The sequence below is a fragment of the Hylobates moloch genome, unplaced genomic scaffold (genome assembly GCF_009828535.3).
Source record: "Hylobates moloch isolate HMO894 unplaced genomic scaffold, HMol_V3 SCAFFOLD_19, whole genome shotgun sequence".
Lineage (NCBI taxonomy): Eukaryota > Metazoa > Chordata > Mammalia > Primates > Hylobatidae > Hylobates > Hylobates moloch.
The window spans coordinates 35941186-35958878 of NW_026652294.1; the positions used below are offsets into that span (position 1 = coordinate 35941186).

At 49.2% G+C, this 17693-nt stretch overlaps 1 protein-coding gene across 11 annotated transcripts in view; it reads left to right on the plus strand.

Moving 5' to 3' along the window:
* The window catches only part of MINK1 (misshapen like kinase 1), a 65738-nt gene that overhangs the window by 32624 nt on the left and 15421 nt on the right, over positions 1-17693 (plus strand). For all 11 annotated transcript variants that reach the window (XM_032139366.2, XM_032139369.2, XM_032139371.2 and 8 more), the window contains exons 2-4: positions 13845-13910; positions 16295-16351; positions 16443-16568. In XM_032139366.2, the coding sequence (XP_031995257.1) occupies positions 13845-13910; positions 16295-16351; positions 16443-16568 (249 nt within the window). The remainder of the gene's footprint in view (positions 1-13844; positions 13911-16294; positions 16352-16442; positions 16569-17693) is intronic.

Consider the following 17693-nt stretch of genomic DNA (forward strand, 5'->3'; position numbering starts at 1 on the left):
TGCTCAAAAATTGCTAGCTGTCTCATTATTATTATTATTTTTGAGACGGAGTCTCGCTCTGTCGCCCAGGCTGGAGTGCGGTGGCGCAATCTCGGCTCACTGCAACCTCCACCTCCCGGGTTCAAGAGATTCTTCTGCCTCAGCCTCCCAAGTAGCTGGATTACACGTGTGTGCCACCATGCCCAGCTAATTTTTGTATTTTTAGTAGAGACAGGGTCTCACCATGTTGGTCAGGCTGCTCTCAAACTCCTGACCTCAAATGATCCGCCTGCCTCAGCCTCCCAAAGTGCTGGGATCATAGGAGTGAGCCACCTTGTCCGGCCTAGCTGTGTCATTATTAAAGGGCCATGGGGGCCAGGCGCAGTTGCTCATGCCTGTAATCCCAGCACTTTGGGAGGCTGAGGTGGGTGGATCACCTGAGGTCGGGTGTTCAAGACCAGCCTGACCAACATGGAGAAACCCTGTCTCTACTAAAAATACAAAATTAGCCAGGCATGGTGGCGCATGCCTGTAATCCCAGCTACTCGGGAGGCTGAGGCAGGAGAATCATTTGAACCTGGGAGGCAGAGGTTGCAGTGAGCCGAAATCACATCCTTGCCCTCCAGCCTAGGCAACGAGCAAAAATCCGTCTCAAAAAAAAAAAAAAAAAAAAAAAAAAATTAAATAAAGGGCTACGGGGGCTGGGCCTGGTGGCTCATGCTTGTAATCCCAGTACTTTGGGAGGCCGAGTGGGGGGTGGATCACCTGAGGTCAGGAGTTCAAGACCAGCCTGGCCAACATGGTGAAACCCCATCTCTACTAAAAATACAAAAATTAGCCGGGCATGGTGATGGGTGCCTGTAATCCCAGCTACTTGGGAGGCTGAGGCAGGAGAATCGCTTGAACCCGGGAGACAGAGGTTGCAGTGAGCCGAGATTGCACCATTGAACTCCAGCCTAGGCGACGAATGAGACTCCATCTCAAAAAAAAAAAAACAAAAAAGACCTATGGGGAGAGTGGACAATGACAGTGATCTCTGAGATGGCCGATATGGGCAAGCTCCTAAAGTGGTAAAGATCAGGGCCGGAAGGATGGGGCAGATTACAGCACTCATTGTTCAAAGGAGGGTACTGGAATGGTGGTTAGACCACTGCAGCTTGAATATGTCTAGTTCAAAAGAACCTTTTCCTGGCTCCCCAGCCTCGGTCAGGTGTGCTCTCTTGGCACCCCGCACTTCACAGCACATAAGACAGACCAGAGCTCTTTCCACGACCGAAACCTTCCTTCCTCCTTTTCGGTCCAAGAGACACACTTGGCAGCAGCAGGAGGAGTGTCACTCCATACATTTTTATTTTTATCTTTACTTTTTTATCTTTTCTGTTTTACATGAGATGTGCATTTAAATAACCAGACGCTGGACTAGAGGGGGAAAGTTTCAAGGATTTTGTTCTTCCCCTTTACTCATAAGGACAAATTTGCCTATGTGGAACAGCTACATAGAATAAAATGATGAAATTGTGATCTATGAAAAAAACATTAAAATAGCCTAGGCATGGTGGCTCACACCTGTAATCTCAGCCTTTGGAAGACTGAGGCAGGGGGATAGCTTGAGCCCAGAAGTTCGAGACCAACCTGATCAACGCAGGGAGACACGTCTCTACCAAAAAAAAAAAAATAGCCAGTAACCAGGCAGAGTGGTGTGTGTGCTTGTAGTCCCAGTTACCTGGTAGGCTGGGGCAGGAGGATCGCTTGAGTCCAGGAGTTCGAGGCTACAGTGAGCTATGATTGTGCCACTGCACTCCAGCCTAGGTGACAGAGTGAGACCCTGTCTCCAAAAAGAAGCAATACATGAGTTTGTGTCGTCTGAGATGCAATGAAAGAAAGAAAACAAAGACATACCATGGCTATAATTACACAATTAATTGTAGAGGTTATTAATGTGTGCCTCTCTCCTCAGAACATAAACACCAGTAAGGTAGGGACTGCTTCAGTTACTCACTGTTGTATTCCCCAGCCTAACACAGTTTCTGGCACACAATAGGAAGGAATAAATAGTCGTTAGGTTGGCAGCCTCATGGAGTGTGGACCTGAGCATTTGGAATCATAGAGTTAGGAAGTTTTCGGGCCGGGCGCAGTGGCTCACGCCTGCAATCCCAGCACTTTGGGAGGCCAAGGTGGGCGGATCACGAGGTCAGGAGATCAAGACCATCCTGGCCAACATGGTGAAACCCTATCTCTACTAAAAATACAAAAAATTAGCTGGGCGTGGTGGGGTGTGCCTGTAGTCCCAGCTACTCGGGAGGCTGAGGCAGGAGAATTGTTTGAACCAGGAAGTTGGAGGTTGCAGGGAGCCGAGATCGCGCCACTGAACTCCAGCCTGGGTGACAGAGCGAGACTCCATCTCAAATAATAATAATAATAATAAACTGAACACTATAGTAGGTGCTCTTAGGACTTTTTATTTTTTTTTCAGCCAGGGTCTTGCTCTGTCATCCAGGCTGGAGTGCAGTGGCATGACCACAGCTCACTGTACGCTCATCCTCCTGGGCTCAACTGATCCTCCTATCTCAGTCTCCTCAGTCTCCGTTCCCTGCCTCTTAGGATTTTTAAAAATGCATTAAAAAATAGGTACACGGTCAGGTACAATGGCTCACAATTGTAATCCTAACACTTTGAGAGGCTGAGGCAGGAGGATCACTTGAGCCCAGGAGTTTGAGACCAGCCTGGGCAACATAGTGAGACCCAGCTCTAAAAAAGAATAATAATTAAAATTTTTAAAAATTGGGCCAGGTACAGTGGCTCACGCCTATAATCCCAGCACTTTGGGGGGCTAAGGTGGGCGGATCACCTGAGGTTAGGAGTTTGAGGCCAGCCTGGCCAACATGGCAAAACCCCATCTCTACGAAAATTACAAAAATTAGCCAGGTATGGTGGTCACAGCTACTCGTGAGGCTGAGGCAGGAGAATTGCTTGAACCTGGAAGGCGGAGGTGGCAGTGAGCCAAGATGGCACCATTGCACTCCAGCCTGGGTGACAGAGCGAGACTGTCTCCAAAAAAGAAAAAAAAGTAATTGATACATAATTATACATATTGATGGAATACATGTGATCTTTTGATACATGCATACTATGTATAATGATTAAACCAGCATAATTTGGATATCCATTACCTCAAACACTTATTTTGTTGAGAACATTCCATATCTTCTAGCTCTTTTTTTTTTTTTTTTTTAAATATCTTTAGACAGAGTCTTGCTCTGTTGCTCAGGCTGGAGTGCAATGGCATGATCTCGGCTCACTGCAACCTCCACCTTCCAGGTTCTAGTGATTCTCCTGCCTCAGGCTCCCAAGTAGCTGGGACTACAGGCATGCACCACCACGCCCAGCTAATTTTTGTATTTTTAGTAGAGATGAGGTTTCACCCAATTGGCCAGGCTGGTCTCAAACTCCTGACCTCAGGTGATCCACCCTCTTCGACCTCCCAAAGTGCTGGGATTACAGGCGTGAGCCACCGCGCCCAACCCTCTTCTAGCTCTTTTTAAATTTACCATAAAGTATTGATAACTGTGGTTACCCTACTGTGCTGTCAAACACTAGAACCTTCTAGTGTTTCTTCTATCCACCTGTATTTCTGAATCCATTAACCAGTCTCTCTTCATCCCCCTGCCCTTCACAGCTTCTGGCACCTCCCCTTCTACTCTCCACCTCCTTGAGACCAGCTCTTTCTCGTCCCCACATATGAGAGAGTTCATGTAATGTTTGTCTTTCTGTGCCTGGTGTATTTCACTGAACATAATATCCTCAAGGCTCATCCATGTTGCTGCAAGTGGACAGATTTCATTACTTTTTATGGCTGAATAATATTTATATAGATATGCAATATTTTATGTATGCATTTATTTACGTTAATGCTGTGTCTTGGCTATTATAACTAGTGCTACAATAAATACAGGAGGGTAGATGTCTCTTCCATGTACTGATTTCTTCTCTCTTTTTTTTTGAGGCACTCTGTTGCCCAGGTTGGAGTGCAGTGGCATGATCATGGCTTACTGCATGCAGCCTCAACCTCCCAGGCTCAAGCAGTCCTCCCACCTTAGCCTCCTAAGTAGCTGGAAGCACAGCTGCACACTGCCACACCTGGCTAATTATTTATTTATTTATTTTTATTTTTTATTTTTTTTTTGAGACGGAGTCTCGCTCTCTCACCCAGGCTGGAGTGCAGTGGCGTGATCTCGGCTCGCTGCAAGCTCCGCCTCCCAGGTTCACACCATTCTCCTGCCTCAGCCTCTCCGAGTAGCTGGGACTACAGGCACCCGCCACCACGCCCGGCTAATTTTTTTTTGTACTTTTAGTACAGACGAGGTTTCACCGTGGTCTCAATCTCCTGACCTCATGATCCGCCCGCCTCGGCCTCCCAAAGTGCTGGGATTACAAGCGTGAGCCACCGCGCCCGGCCTATTTATTTATTTTTTGAGACGGAGTCTCGCTCTGTCGCCCAGGCTGGAGTGCAGTGGCGCGATCTCTGCTCACTGCAAGCTCTGCCTCCCGGGTTCACGCCATTCTCCTGCCTCAGCTTCCCGAGTAGCTAGGACTACAGGCGCCCACCACCATGCCTGGCTAATTTTTTTGTATTTTTAGTAGAGACGGAGTTTCATCATGTTAGCCAGGATGGTCTTGCTCTCCTGACCTCATGATCCGCCTGCCTCGGCCTCCCAAAGTGCTGGGATTACAGACATGAGCCACCGCGCCCGGCCTAATTTTTTAATTTTTAAATTATTTATTTATTTATTTATTTTTGAGACAGGGTTTCACTCCTATCGCCCAGGCTGCAGTGCAATGGCACGATCTCGGCTCACTGTAACTTCCACCTCCCAGGGTCAAGCAATTCTGCCTCAGCCTCCCCAGTAATTGGGACTACAGGTGCCTACCACCACGTCCAGCTAATTTTTTGTACTTTTTGTAGAGACAGGGTCTCGCCATGTTGCTCAGGATGGTCTCTAACTCCTGGGCTCAAGTGATCCTCCTGCCTCGGCCTCCCAAAGTGCTCACATTACAGGCGTGGGCCACTGCACCTGATGATTTTTTCTCTTTTGGATATATACCCAGCGGTGGTATTGCCTGATCTTACGATAGTTCTATTTTCAGTCTTCTGAGGAACGTGCTTACTGTTGTCCATAGAGGCTGTACTAATTTAGATTCCCACCAAAAGTGTATAAGAGTTCATTCCCCTTTCTCCATAATCTTGGCAGCATCTCTTTTTTGTGTGTGTCTTTTAAAAATTATTTTATTTTTATTTATTCATTTTTATTTTATTTATTATTTTATTTGTTTATTTATTTATTTATTTTTGAGACAGAGTCTCAGTTTGTTGCCCAGGCTGGAGTGCAGTGGCGCAATTTTTTTCTTTTTTTTTTTTTTTTTGAGATGGAGTCTTGCTATGTCGCCCAGGCTGGAGTGCAGTGGCGCAAACTCAGCTCACCACAGGCTCCACCTCCAGGGTTCACGCCATTCTCCTGCCTCAGTCTCCCGAGTAGCTGGGACTACAGGCGCCCACCATCACGCCCAGCTAACTTTTTTTTTTTATTTTGTAGTAGAGACGGGGTTTCACCATGTTAGCCAGAATGGTCTCGATCTCCTGACCTCATGATCCGCCTGCCTCGGCCTCCCAAAGTGCTGGGATTACAGGCATGAGCCACTGCGCCCGGCCAATTTTTTTTTTTTTTTTTTGAGACTATTTTATTTTTTGTGGAGGAGTGGCTTCACTATGTTGCCCAGGCATGTCTTGAACTCCTGGGCTCAAGTGATCCTCCCACCTCAGCCTCCCAAAGTGTTGGGATTACAGTTACAGGTGTGAGCCACTATGCCCAGCCTTTTTGTCTTTTGATAATAACCCTTTAACGGGTGAGATGCTATCTCATTGGGTTTTGATTTGCATTCCTCCTATTATTAGTGATATTGAAGGATTATTATTTTTAATAACAGCTTTATTGAAATATAATTTACATACCATAAAATTTATCCTTTTAAAATATTTTAGGCCAGGTGTGGTGGCTCATGCCTGTAATGCCAGCACTTTGGGAGGCCAAGGCAGGCAGATCACTTGAACTCAGGAGTTCAAGACCAGCTTGGGCAACATAGTGAAACCCCATCTCTACAAAAAAATAGAAAAATTAGCCAGGTTTGGTGGTGTGCACCTGTAGTCCCAGCTACTTGGGAGTTTGAGGCAGGAGGATTGCTTGAGCTCAGGAGGCGGAGGTTGCAGTGAGCTGAGATCACACCACTGCACTCCAGCCTCAGCAACAAAGTGAGACCCTGTCTCAAAAAACAAATTAACAAAAATTAAAATAAAATATTTTAAAGTGGTTTTTGGTATACTCACAGACTTATGCAACCATCTTCACTGTCTAATTTCAGAACCTTTTTATTCCCAAATGAAACCCAGTATGCATTAGCAGTCATTACCCATTTTCTCTTCCTCCCAGCCCCTGGCAACCACTAATCTACTTTTCATCTCTTTAGATTTGCCTGTTCTGGACATTACACATAAATGTAGTCACATAATATGTGGCCTTTTGTGACTAGCTTCTTTCATTAAGCATATCTTCAAGGTTCATCCATGTTGCAACATCTAGCAGTAGTTTATTCCCTTTTTTTGTTTGTTTTAATTTTTTTTTTTTTTTTTTTTAGAGGCAGGGTCTCACTCACTCTGTCACCCAGGCTGGGGTGCAGTGGTGCTGTCGTAGGTCACTACTGCCTTCAGCTCCTGGGCTCAAAGGATCCTTCCACCTCAGCCTCCCATGTAGCTGGGACTACAGGTACATGCCACCATGCCTCACTAATTTTTTAAATTTTTTGTAGAGATATGGTCTTATTATCTTGCCAAGGTTGGTCTCAAACCTGCCAAGCAGTCTCAAACCACTTGACCTCAAGTGATCCTCCCACCTCTGCCTCCCAAAGCGCTGGGGTTATAGGTATGAGCCACCATATCTGGTCTTCATTTCTTTTTATTGCCAATATCATTGTATTATATAGATATACCACATTTATCTGTTCATCAGTTGATGGATATTTGGTGGTTTCTACTTTTTGGTTATTAATAATCCTCCTGTGGGCATCTATCTACATATTTTTGTGTGGATATATGTTTTCAATTTTCTTGAGTATCTACCTAGAAGTGGAATGGCTGGGTGATATGGTAACTCATTGTTTAACATTTGAGGAACTGCCAAACTGTTTTCCAAAGTGGCTGGACCATTTTACATTCCCAGCAGCAGTGTGTGACAATTTCAGTTTCTCCATGCCCTCATCAACACTTTTGACTGTCCATCCTTTTCTAGATGAGGTAGGGAGGTGATCTTACTCCATTGCCCAGGCTGAAGTACAGTGGCATGAACATAGCTCACTGCAGCCTCAAACTCCTGGACTTACAGGATCCTCCTGCCTCAGCCTCCTGAGGGAAATACAAATCAAAACCACAATGAGATACCACTTCACACCTACTAGGATGGCTCCAATCAAAAGGATGGACAGGCCAGGTACAGTGCTCACTCCTGTAATCCCGCACTTTGGGAGGCCGAGGTGGGCCGATCACTTGAGGTCAGGAGTTTGAGACCGGCCTGGACAACATGGTGAAATCCTGTCTCTACTAAAATACAAAAAATTAGCCAAGGGTGGTGGCGGGCACCTGTAATCCCAGCTATTCAGGAGACTGAGGCAAGAGAATCACTTGAACCCAGGAGGTGGAGGTTGCAGTGAGCTGAGATCGCACCACTGCACTCTAGCCTGGGCAACAGAATGAGACTAAGTCTTTAAAAAAAAAAAAAAAAAAAAAGGATGGACAGAGTCAGGCATGGTGCCTCACCCCTGTAATCCCAGCAGTTTGGGAGGCCAAGGCAGGTGGATCTCTTTAGCTCAGGATTCAAGACCAGCCTGGGCAACACGGTGAAACCCTGTCTCCATAAAAAGTACAAAAATTGGCTGAGTGCAGTGGCTCACACCTGTAATCCCAGCACTTTGGGAGGCTGAGGTGGGTGGATCAGGAGGTCAGGAGTTTGAGACCAGTTTGACCAACATGGTAAAACCCCGTCTCTACTAAAAATACAAAAAATTAGCCAGGTTTGGTGGTGCGCGCCTGTAATCCCAGCTACTCAGGAGGCTGAAGCAGGAGAATCACTTGAACCCAGGAGGTGGAGGTTGCAGTGAGCTGAGATCGTGCCACTGCACTCCAGCCTGGGTGACAGAGACTGTGTCTCAGAAACAAAAGAAAAATCAACTCCTCAAACATCCACCCTTTTAGGGTTCTTCCCCTCCATAATGATGAATGATCTTCCCTATTTTGAAAACCCTATTGTCTGACTTTGCTGCCAGCTCTAGCTGTCATCTGATTTTCCCCCTTCCTCTCAAGGTTAGACTTCTCCAGAAAGGGTGCTGCCCTCATTTCCTCAGCAGAGCCCTGTCTCCTTCAGCCCCTGCTGTCTGCCCTCTGCTCACACAGCGGCAGTTCCCAGTGGTTTCCGAGCTGCTGAGGTCAGTGGGATTTTTTTCAGTGCCCTCTGGCTGCTCTGCCGCATTCGAGGCCATCACTCCCCTTATCCCTGTGCAGCCTCCGTGACCATCTCGTCTTCTGGCGACTGTTCTGCTGCTCTCACGTGTTGCCCGTGGCCATCCACCCTCTCCCTGAATATCTTGTTTGTATCTCCAACTCTCACACTCAATGTCTGTACATTGTATTTACAGATCCTTGTTTCTAACTGCCCAATAGAATGTACCTGTGTATCCTTTAACATCCCCAATTCAACATTCAAACCCAGACTGCTCTCCCACAACACAGCATGGTCTTCGCCACTCTTTTTTCTTTTCTTTTTTTTTTTGAGAAGGAGTCTCACTCTTTCACCCAGGCTGGAGTGCAGTGGTGCGATCTCGGCTCACTGCAACCTCCGCCTCCTAAGTTCAAGCAATTCTCCTGCCTCAGCCTGCCGAGTAGCTGGGTTTACAGGTGCCCACCACCATACCCAGCTGATTTTTATATTTTTTAGTAGAGATGGGGCTTCACAATGTTGGCCAGGCTGATCTCGAACTCCTGACCTCAGGTTATCTGGCCTCCTCAGCTTCCCAAAGTGCTGGGATTACAGGCGTGAGCCATCACGCCCAACCCTAAAGTGGACTTTTTACACAGTCCAACCCCCTCTTAGCTTGTGGGAGGGGAATGAGGCCTCAAACAGTTAAATACTTGCATAGAGACACACGACTAGTGCCAGAGTTGAAAACCCCCTCCCGTGCTCTTTCTGCCACAGCAAGCAGCATTTCAGCGGCTTTCGTGCTTTCGGCTGGTGTTATAATATATAATCGTAGACTGCCACATTTTCATATTTGAGTACTTGGCCAATCTATTAAATTATAAGGTTTTATATTTCTCATATATCGGTGAGCTCCCTTTTGTGTCTAATTCGGGAGCTATTACATAGTTTGTGCTCAGGAAATATGTAATGGATGAATGAAATGAGATACGATTGCCTTACAGGTTTTCCCTGCTTAGGGCTTAGCCCAGTGCAGGGCACATGGAGGCGCTCACTCAGAAGATATTTAGTGGTTGGATAATAACGGGGCATTGTTAAATATCAGGCTGAGGTGTTGGGACTCTCTAAGCATTGGGGAGCCCCGCTACCAGTTCTGGGCAGAAGAGTAAAATCAGGAAAGCGCCATTTTGGAAGAGTTAAATCAGTGGCACTAAATCAGTGGCAGCAGAAGGAAGACATGGGAGAGGCTAGAGTTCCAGGAGGGAGGACGTGAGGGATTGGTCTGAGGTGGCGGACAAGCCAAGCACATGTTGAAGGGAGAAAGGACAGGGTGGCTGCGATGCAGGAAAGGGAAGAGGAGGATTAGGCAGAGGCTGGACTGTGGTGGGAAAGCGGTGCTGCTATTGAAACATGGAGCATCTGGGTGGAGAGAGGGTGAGAGACAACAACCAGAGTGCCACGTGCAGGACGCCGACTTGCTTCTCTGAATCATCCTTTCCAGTAGGAGTTTTCGGGAAACCGACTTGAAACCCATTAAATGTCGATATCTGAATCCAGGGTGTCTGACCTCAAATATTCCTTCATCCCTCAGTGCCACCCAAACACAGAGGAAGGAGACAGATTGGGAGTCAAGGTTACAAAATTAAAATGTACTTGTAGTGATTTGAGTTGATGGTGACAGATCATTATGGCTCTAACAGGCCCACAGTATTTTCCCTCTTAGATTAGGAGTGTTCAGAAAATTATGACCATAGGTCCTATTTCCTATCTCCCTCCATCTCAGAAAGGGCTACAGTTTGATTCAAGAAAGGACTTTGCAGCAGTCAGTTCAGAGGCCCCGGAATGGATGAGTTCTTCTATTGGGCAGCTCTGTAGGGAACTTTATGGTCTTTGAGCCTCTAATCTAGAACTGAAGACGGATGAGATGACTTTTTTCAGGTTCCTTCCAGCTCTCGGTCAGAAAGACCTCTCGTTAGCCCCCTGCACTGCAGTGACAACACCTCTCTTTCCTGTGGATCCGACCATGTTTTACACCTATTACATATTGTTTTAGCTGTGCATGCTGGGTCATGCCTATAATATTAATGTGTTGGGAGGCTGAGGTGGAAAGATTGCTTGAGCCCAGGAGTTCAAGGCTACAGTGAGCTGTGATCATGCCACTGCACTCCCGCCTGGGCAACACAGCGAGATCTGACTCTAAAAAAACAAAAATTAGGCTGGGCTCAGTGGTTCACACCTGTAATCCCAACACCCTGGGAGGCTGAGGCGGGTGGATCACCTGAGGTCAAGAGTTTGAGACCAGTCTGACCAACAGGGTGAAACCACGTCTCTACTAAAAATACAAAATTAGCTGGGCATGGTGGCACATGCCTGTAGTCCCAGCTACTTGGGAGGCTGAGGCAGGAGAATCATTTGAACCCAGGAGGTGGAGGTTGCGGTGAGCCAAGATCATGCCATTGCACACTCCAGCCTGGGCAACAAGAGCAAAATTCCATTTCAAAGAAAATGAATAAACTTGTTAAGTTTTTTTTTTTTTTTTTTTTTTTTTTTCCTGAGACAGAGTCTTGCTCTGTCGCTTAGGCTAGAGTGCAGTGGTGCGGTCTCGGCTCACTGCAAGCTCTGCCTTCTGGGTTCAAGCAATTCTCCTGCCTCAGCCTCCCGAGTAGCTGTGACTATAGGCGCCCGCCACCACGCCCAGCTAATTTTTTGTATTTTTAGTAGAGACGGGGTTTCACCGTGTTAGCCAGGATGGTCTCTATCCCTTGACCTCGTGATCCACCCACCTCGGCCTCCCAAAGTGTTGAGATTACAGGCGTGAGCCACCACGCCCAGCCAAGATTTTTTTTTTTTTCCGTAACTTTAGCTGAAGCCAAATAATTGAATGTAGACCCACAAAGTTCTTGGTCTGGTCAACCCAGTCCCCTTCAGAGCACAGAGAAGGAACCCCCTTCAGCTCTGTCATTTCTTCCTCCCGAGCAGGCTGGTGTGTTTTCTCAGGCTGCTGCGTGCCAGGCCTCAGCGAGGTGCTAGACATTATCTGGTGAGCAAGGAGGGCTCAGTCCCTTTCTCCAGTGAATTTGACAAGTAAATGTAGAGTCACAATGCCTCGTGGTACATGCTCTGATAGGGCACGCACAGGGTGCCAGGGGCACATCTCTGCTCTCCAGCTCCTCTTTGAGAAAATAGAAAAAGTGCACAGTGAGGACATTTTTTAAAAGCCTTGGGCTGGGCCGGGTGCGGTGGCTCACGCCTGTAATCCCAGCACTTTGGGAGGCCGAGGCGGGTGGATCACAAAGTCAGGAGATCGAGACCATCCTGGCTAACACGGTGAAACACCGTCTCTACTAAAAAATACAAAAAATTAGCCAGGCGTGGTGGCGGGCGCCTGTAGTCCCAGCTACTTGGGAGGCTGAGGCAGGAGAATGGCATGAACTCGGGAGGCGGAGCTTGCAGTGAGCCGAGATCGCGCCACTGCACTCCAGCCTGGGCAACAGAGCGAGACTCCGTCTCAAAAAAAAAAAAGCCCTGGGCTGGTGTCCCTCTGGTCTTCAGCATGCACAGGTCATCTTCCTTGGGCTTATTACTTCAGTGGATGAAGTGCTTTTATTGGCATGGATGTGGGGTTTTTGGTTGTGGGATTTTTGTTTTCTTCTAGAAACCCTATATTAGCTTTCAAAATCAAGGAGAAAGGAGTTTTAGATTATATGCTTTCAGGATTCTCAGCACGGAGGCCACGTGTTGCCTAAGTTCCATCCTCACTTTCTGCCTCCGCTCGGTCCCCACAGCGGTGGGGAGGGGCCTGCCCCGTGAAACACCAGAACTGTCAGAACTGTCGGCTCTGAGGCAGGCGTGGTGGCTCACACCTGTAATCCCAGTACTTTGGGAGGCCAAGGCAGGAGGACTGCTTGAACTCAGAAGTTTGAGAACAGCCTGGGCAACATAGTGACACCCCGTCTCTACTAAAAACTAAAAAAAATTAGCCAGGAGTGGTGGTGCATGCCTGTGGTCCCAGCTGTTCAGGAGGCTGAGGTGGGAGGATTGCTTGAGCCCAGGAGACTGAGGCTGCAGTGAGCTATGATTGTACCACTGCATCTAGCCTGGGTGACAGCGTGAGACCCAGTCTCAAAAGGAAAAGAAAAAAAAAAGCCATCATTCTGCAGGAGGTGCAGGAGTGTGGACAGTACTGGGCTGTATCTCTCTTCAGCTTGCAACTCCACCTCCCAACTTCTTTCTCTCAAAAAAAAAAAAAAAAAAAAAAGTTCTGCCAGGAGGGTGTGGGTGGCCGGCCTCCCGACAGCAGCTGTGTTGCTGAGGCCAGGCCTGCCTGCTCTTGGCCCAGGGGGAGGACGAGCCTCTTTAGAGGCTTTGTTTGAGCCCTTCGGGCCCTCTCCTCCTGGCACTGCTTGGCTCAGAAAAGTAGGAACAGAAAGTTCTCCCTTCTTAGAGGCCCTTTCTCACCATCACCTGCTGACTCCCTCCCTCCAGGTCCCTTTGCCCCCAGTTGCCTCAAACCTTGGCCTGGAAGCCCTCAGTCTCAGGGGGACTGGGAAGAGGGAAGGACAAAAGGATGGTGGCCCTGAAATTCCTGCTACCTGCTAGCTTTCCTCATCCCCGCTTTTAAGAAGTAAGATAATAATAATGGTCATTAACTTTTATTGGGCACATGCTCTGGTGCCAGGAACCATCTGAAGCATTTGATGGGCATTTCTTCACTTAAAATGTGAGTACCAACCCCAGAGGAAGGTACTCGTGCACCCTCATTTTGCAGATGAGGGTACAGATACAGTTTCTCAGTGGATTTGAAATCGGGAACATGTCTTTGAAAAGCCGTCTGGGCTCTGACTTCCACATTCTCTCACTTCTATTTTTTTTTTTTTTTTTTTTTGCCCAGGCTGGAGTGCAGTGGCGCAATCTCAGCTCACTGCAAGCTCCGCCTCCCAAGTTCACGCCATTCTCCTGCCTCAGCCTCCTAAGTAGCTGGGACTACAGGCGCCTGCCACCATGCCCAGCTAATTTTTTGTATTTTTAGTAGAGACGGGGTTTCACCGTGTTAGCCTTGGTCTTGATCTCCTGACCTCGTGATCCACCTGCCTTGGCCTCCCAAAGTGCTGGGATTACAGGCGTGAGCCATTGCGCCCAGACACTCACTTCTTCCAACTTTTCCCATAGAACATTCACTCTGAACCAATCCAGGAAAAGTGCAGCCAGCCACCAGGGTTCCTGCCACGTGCTCTCCTGATGTGCTGGTCTTCACTCCCATATCTTGACTGGATACCACTTTACCCCCCTCTAGCTCTGTAATTCTTTTCTAAAGTCCTGACACAGTATTCTTCTGTCTCCTTCCCCTAGGACCCTGCTGGGATCTTTGAGCTTGTGGAGGTGGTCGGCAATGGAACCTATGGACAGGTGTACAAGGTGAGACGAATGGTGTGGAAGTATGACCTCCACATCTGCAGGGCACTCTTGGGAGGAGAGGAAGGTTCCTGGTCTGCAGGTCTGAGGGGGGCTATGGGAGATGCCAGAGGCTGGGGCCCTGGAAAGGTAGAGTGGGGGAGAGGAAAGAGCACCCAGAAGGAGGTACTGTTGATGCCTCTCTCTACCTGAGTGCAGAGCCAGTCCCGGACATGGTGGGAACAGGCCAGCAGCCAGGCAGGGTGGCCTGCAGCAGTGAGGGCAGGTGGAAGGGCATACGGCCTTGTGTGTCAGAAGTCTCCTGGGATTCAGAGAGCTAAGGCCAGAGGTGTGGGTTTGGCCTCTCCCCGGACCACAAAGAGACCCAGGACTTTGAGGTAGTGGGATCTAATGGGTGGCTTTCTGCAGAGGGGAAGTGGCCTCTGTCCCACAGCTGGCCTGCTGGAGCCAGAGCTCAGGCTTTCTGCTTTTGAGCTGCCTCTGTCCCTGACAGAAGTGGCATGTTCTCAGCCACCGATGGTAGCTTTTAGGTTGGCCAGCCCGGCCCTCTCGTGTGGCCTGACCACTGCTCACACTTGGATGGGGGGAGCCGCTGCAGCAGGGAGGTGGCCTGACCACTGCTCACACTTGGATGGGGGGAGCCGCTGCAGCAGGGAGTGAGGATGCTCAGGGTGAATGCTGCCTCTGACTGGAGCCCCCTGGGGCCCATGGCTTTTTCATCTCCAGACAGAGTGCGAGATACTGTCGCAAGTCTCTTCTGCATCTCTAGCCCCGTGTTTCCGGTGTCACTGAGACCACCTGCCTTTCTCTTACACTCCTTCTCTTGCAAACTTTGGGGAAACAGGCACCCCACCCGCAATCTCTTGCCTTGTTGTTGCCATGGAAACAGTGGTGCCGTGTGCTCCTGCGTCTCTGGGCTTGGGGTCTTGAATGGCTGAGGATAAAAATTACCCATGGGCTGGCAAAGCCAGTCCATCCCCATGAGGGGCCACCTTCCTCCCTCCTGCTCCTCCCCAGGAAGCCTTTGGGCTTTCCTCTCCCAGCCTCAGATGCTCCCACTAGGGATTTCAGGAGGATGTTGCGGGAGGAGGGCAATGGCTGGGACACGCTCAAGAAGAGGAAGTTTCTTCCCACTAGGACTGGTGACAGGAACATTAGCACATGTCGGCTGGCCCTTCTGTGTTTCTCTGAGTTCCCTAAAATCTCAGCTCTGTGTCTGTTCTTTCTCTTTCGACAAGAATAAAAAGCTTGTGGGTGAAGTTGATTCTGGGAGAGGCCTCCTGTCCAGAGTTGGTGAGTCAGGAAAGCAGCATTTTTTCTTGCTTAGGAGAAGAGGGTGAGGCAAAGCCCCTCCCTCCCTAGCCTCCCTCTCCTACTCCTTCCATCCTCCATTAGGATGCAGAAGTATCTTTCACGCCCTGCTCTAACTTTCAGACTGTAGAAAGTCCAAGCCAGAGAGGCTGGAACAGAATATAAATGTTTCTCTCTCATCTGTCTTGAGTTTTTATGGGAGGAGACCCTTTGCCTTTATTGAGCCTGTAACTTGGAAGTCCACTGTAGGTGGTTTTTCTGTTGGCCATGATGGCTCAGGAGCGCTCTCCCTCTGTCCACTCCCATGAGCAGCACATTCACTGAGGTGTGTAGCCACAATGAGGGGTACTTTCTTTTTTTCTTTTCTTTTTCCTTTCTTTCTTTCTTTCTTTCTTTTTTTTTTTTTTTTTTTTTTTTTTTTGAGACGGAGTCTCACTTTGTCCGTGCAGTGGCATGGTCTCAGCTTGCCTCCCAGGTTCAAGCAATTCTCGTGCCTCAGCCTCCTGAGTAGCTGGGATTATAGGCACCTGCCATGACACCTGGCTAATTTTTTGTATTTTTAGTAGAGACGGGGTTTCTCCATGTTGGCCAGGCTGGTCTCGAACTCCTGGTCTCAAGTGATCCGCCCGGCTCAGCCTCCCAAAGTGTTGGGATTACAGGCATGAGCCACGGCGCCCGGCTGAGGGGCACTTTGTAAAATAGAAAACAGTTGGGCCGGGCGCGGTGGCTCACGCCTGTAATCCCAGCACTTTGGGAGGCCGAGGCGGGTGGATCAGGAGGTCAGGAGATCGAGACTCCTGACTAACACGGTGAAATCCCGTCTCTACTAAAAATACAAAAAATTAGCCGGGCGTGGTGGCAGGCGCCTGTACTCCCAGCTATCCGGGAGGCTGAGGCAGGAAAATGGCGTGAACCCGGGAGGTGGAGCTGGCAGGGAGCCGAGATCGCACCACTGCACTCTAGTCTGGGTGACAGAGCGAGACTCTCTCTCAAAAAAAAAAAGCTGTGTCTCCTAGAGTCAAGCCCTCTCTACATTCCACTCTCTGAGCATAGATTCAGATCCCGCTGTCCTGCAGGGTCGGCATGTCAAGACTGGGCAGCTGGCTGCCATCAAGGTCATGGATGTCACAGAGGTAGGGAGTGGAGCTGGACAGTGGGAGGGTTGGACCAGCGAGAAGGGAGTGTGGGGGGAGTCTCAGGGCTCAGCTCCTCCCATTTGCCTAGGACGAGGAGGAGGAGATCAAACAGGAGATCAACATGCTGAAAAAGTACTCTCACCACCGCAACATTGCCACCTACTATGGAGCCTTCATCAAGAAGAGCCCCCCGGGAAACGATGACCAGCTCTGGGTGAGAAACGCCCCCCTGCCTGCCCTCACCCCAATCCCTGTCTCCGGGCTGTTCACTAGGACTCAGTATCAGTGCCCAGCATCTCTCTTTGCCAGCTACCTTCCCTCCGGTCTACCCAGCCTCCCCCGTCCCTGGACCCAGAGGGGCCTCCTGCCTCATGAATGGCCCCACACTCCAGCCCCCATGAATTGCAGCATCTCATCCTTTGAGTGTTTTGTGGGGAGGGGTCCTGGCGTTTGCCCCAACCCTTCCCCTAACCAGTATCTCACACTGTGCGATCGGCTCTTAATAAATAAATATAATCCTGGCAAAGGCGAGAGAGACCGTGGGGAGGCCGTCCATCAGTTTCTCTGCCTTTGAGCACAGCTCCTGGGAAAGCAACGGAACCAAAATATTTGTGGGAGATAACAGGGCCCAGACCTCTCCCAGCACCCCAGATGCTACAGTGCACCCAGCCCTTCTGAGTCATCATTCAAACCAGAGCCTGCTGCAGAGCTTGGGGCCTCCCCCAAATTCCTCCTGCCTGGCCCAGAACATTCCTAAGAGTCATTCCCCTCCCTAGCCTGGGCACTGGTGCTGACATGTTCCCCTAGCCTCACCCTTTGTGGTACTGAGCCCAGTCCCTGAGGATGGAGCAGCAGGGAGTGCGGCAATGGCTGTCGGGAGTTTCGGCGCTGACGCCAGGTCTCCCCTCCCAGCAGCCATTCAGACAACAAGCACTTACTAAGCACTTCTGTATACTCTGTATAGATGAGCATGAGCCATGGTTCTGGCCTCCAAGGCCCTTTGGCTTTTTGGGAACACACACACTCATGCACACAAAGAAAGGGAGAAAGGTGACAGGGAGATCTACCTGCCAGGTGTGTGTGGTGGAGATCGTGGCGGGCTAGAGGCATTAGTGGCCGGGCGCCCCCTTCTGGACCTGTTGGGCACAGGTCCTCCCCGCCTCTCACTGTGCTCTGCTCTCCAAGCAGTAGGCACATGCAAATTACTTTTATTGCATATGCAAATATATGTGTCCACCCAGCCTTTTCCTGCATTGGATGTGGCTTTTAGTGAAAACTTGGACAAGCATGCTGATTCCCAGGAAGACTGGTTGGAGCCATCTTCTCTGCCTCCGGGTCT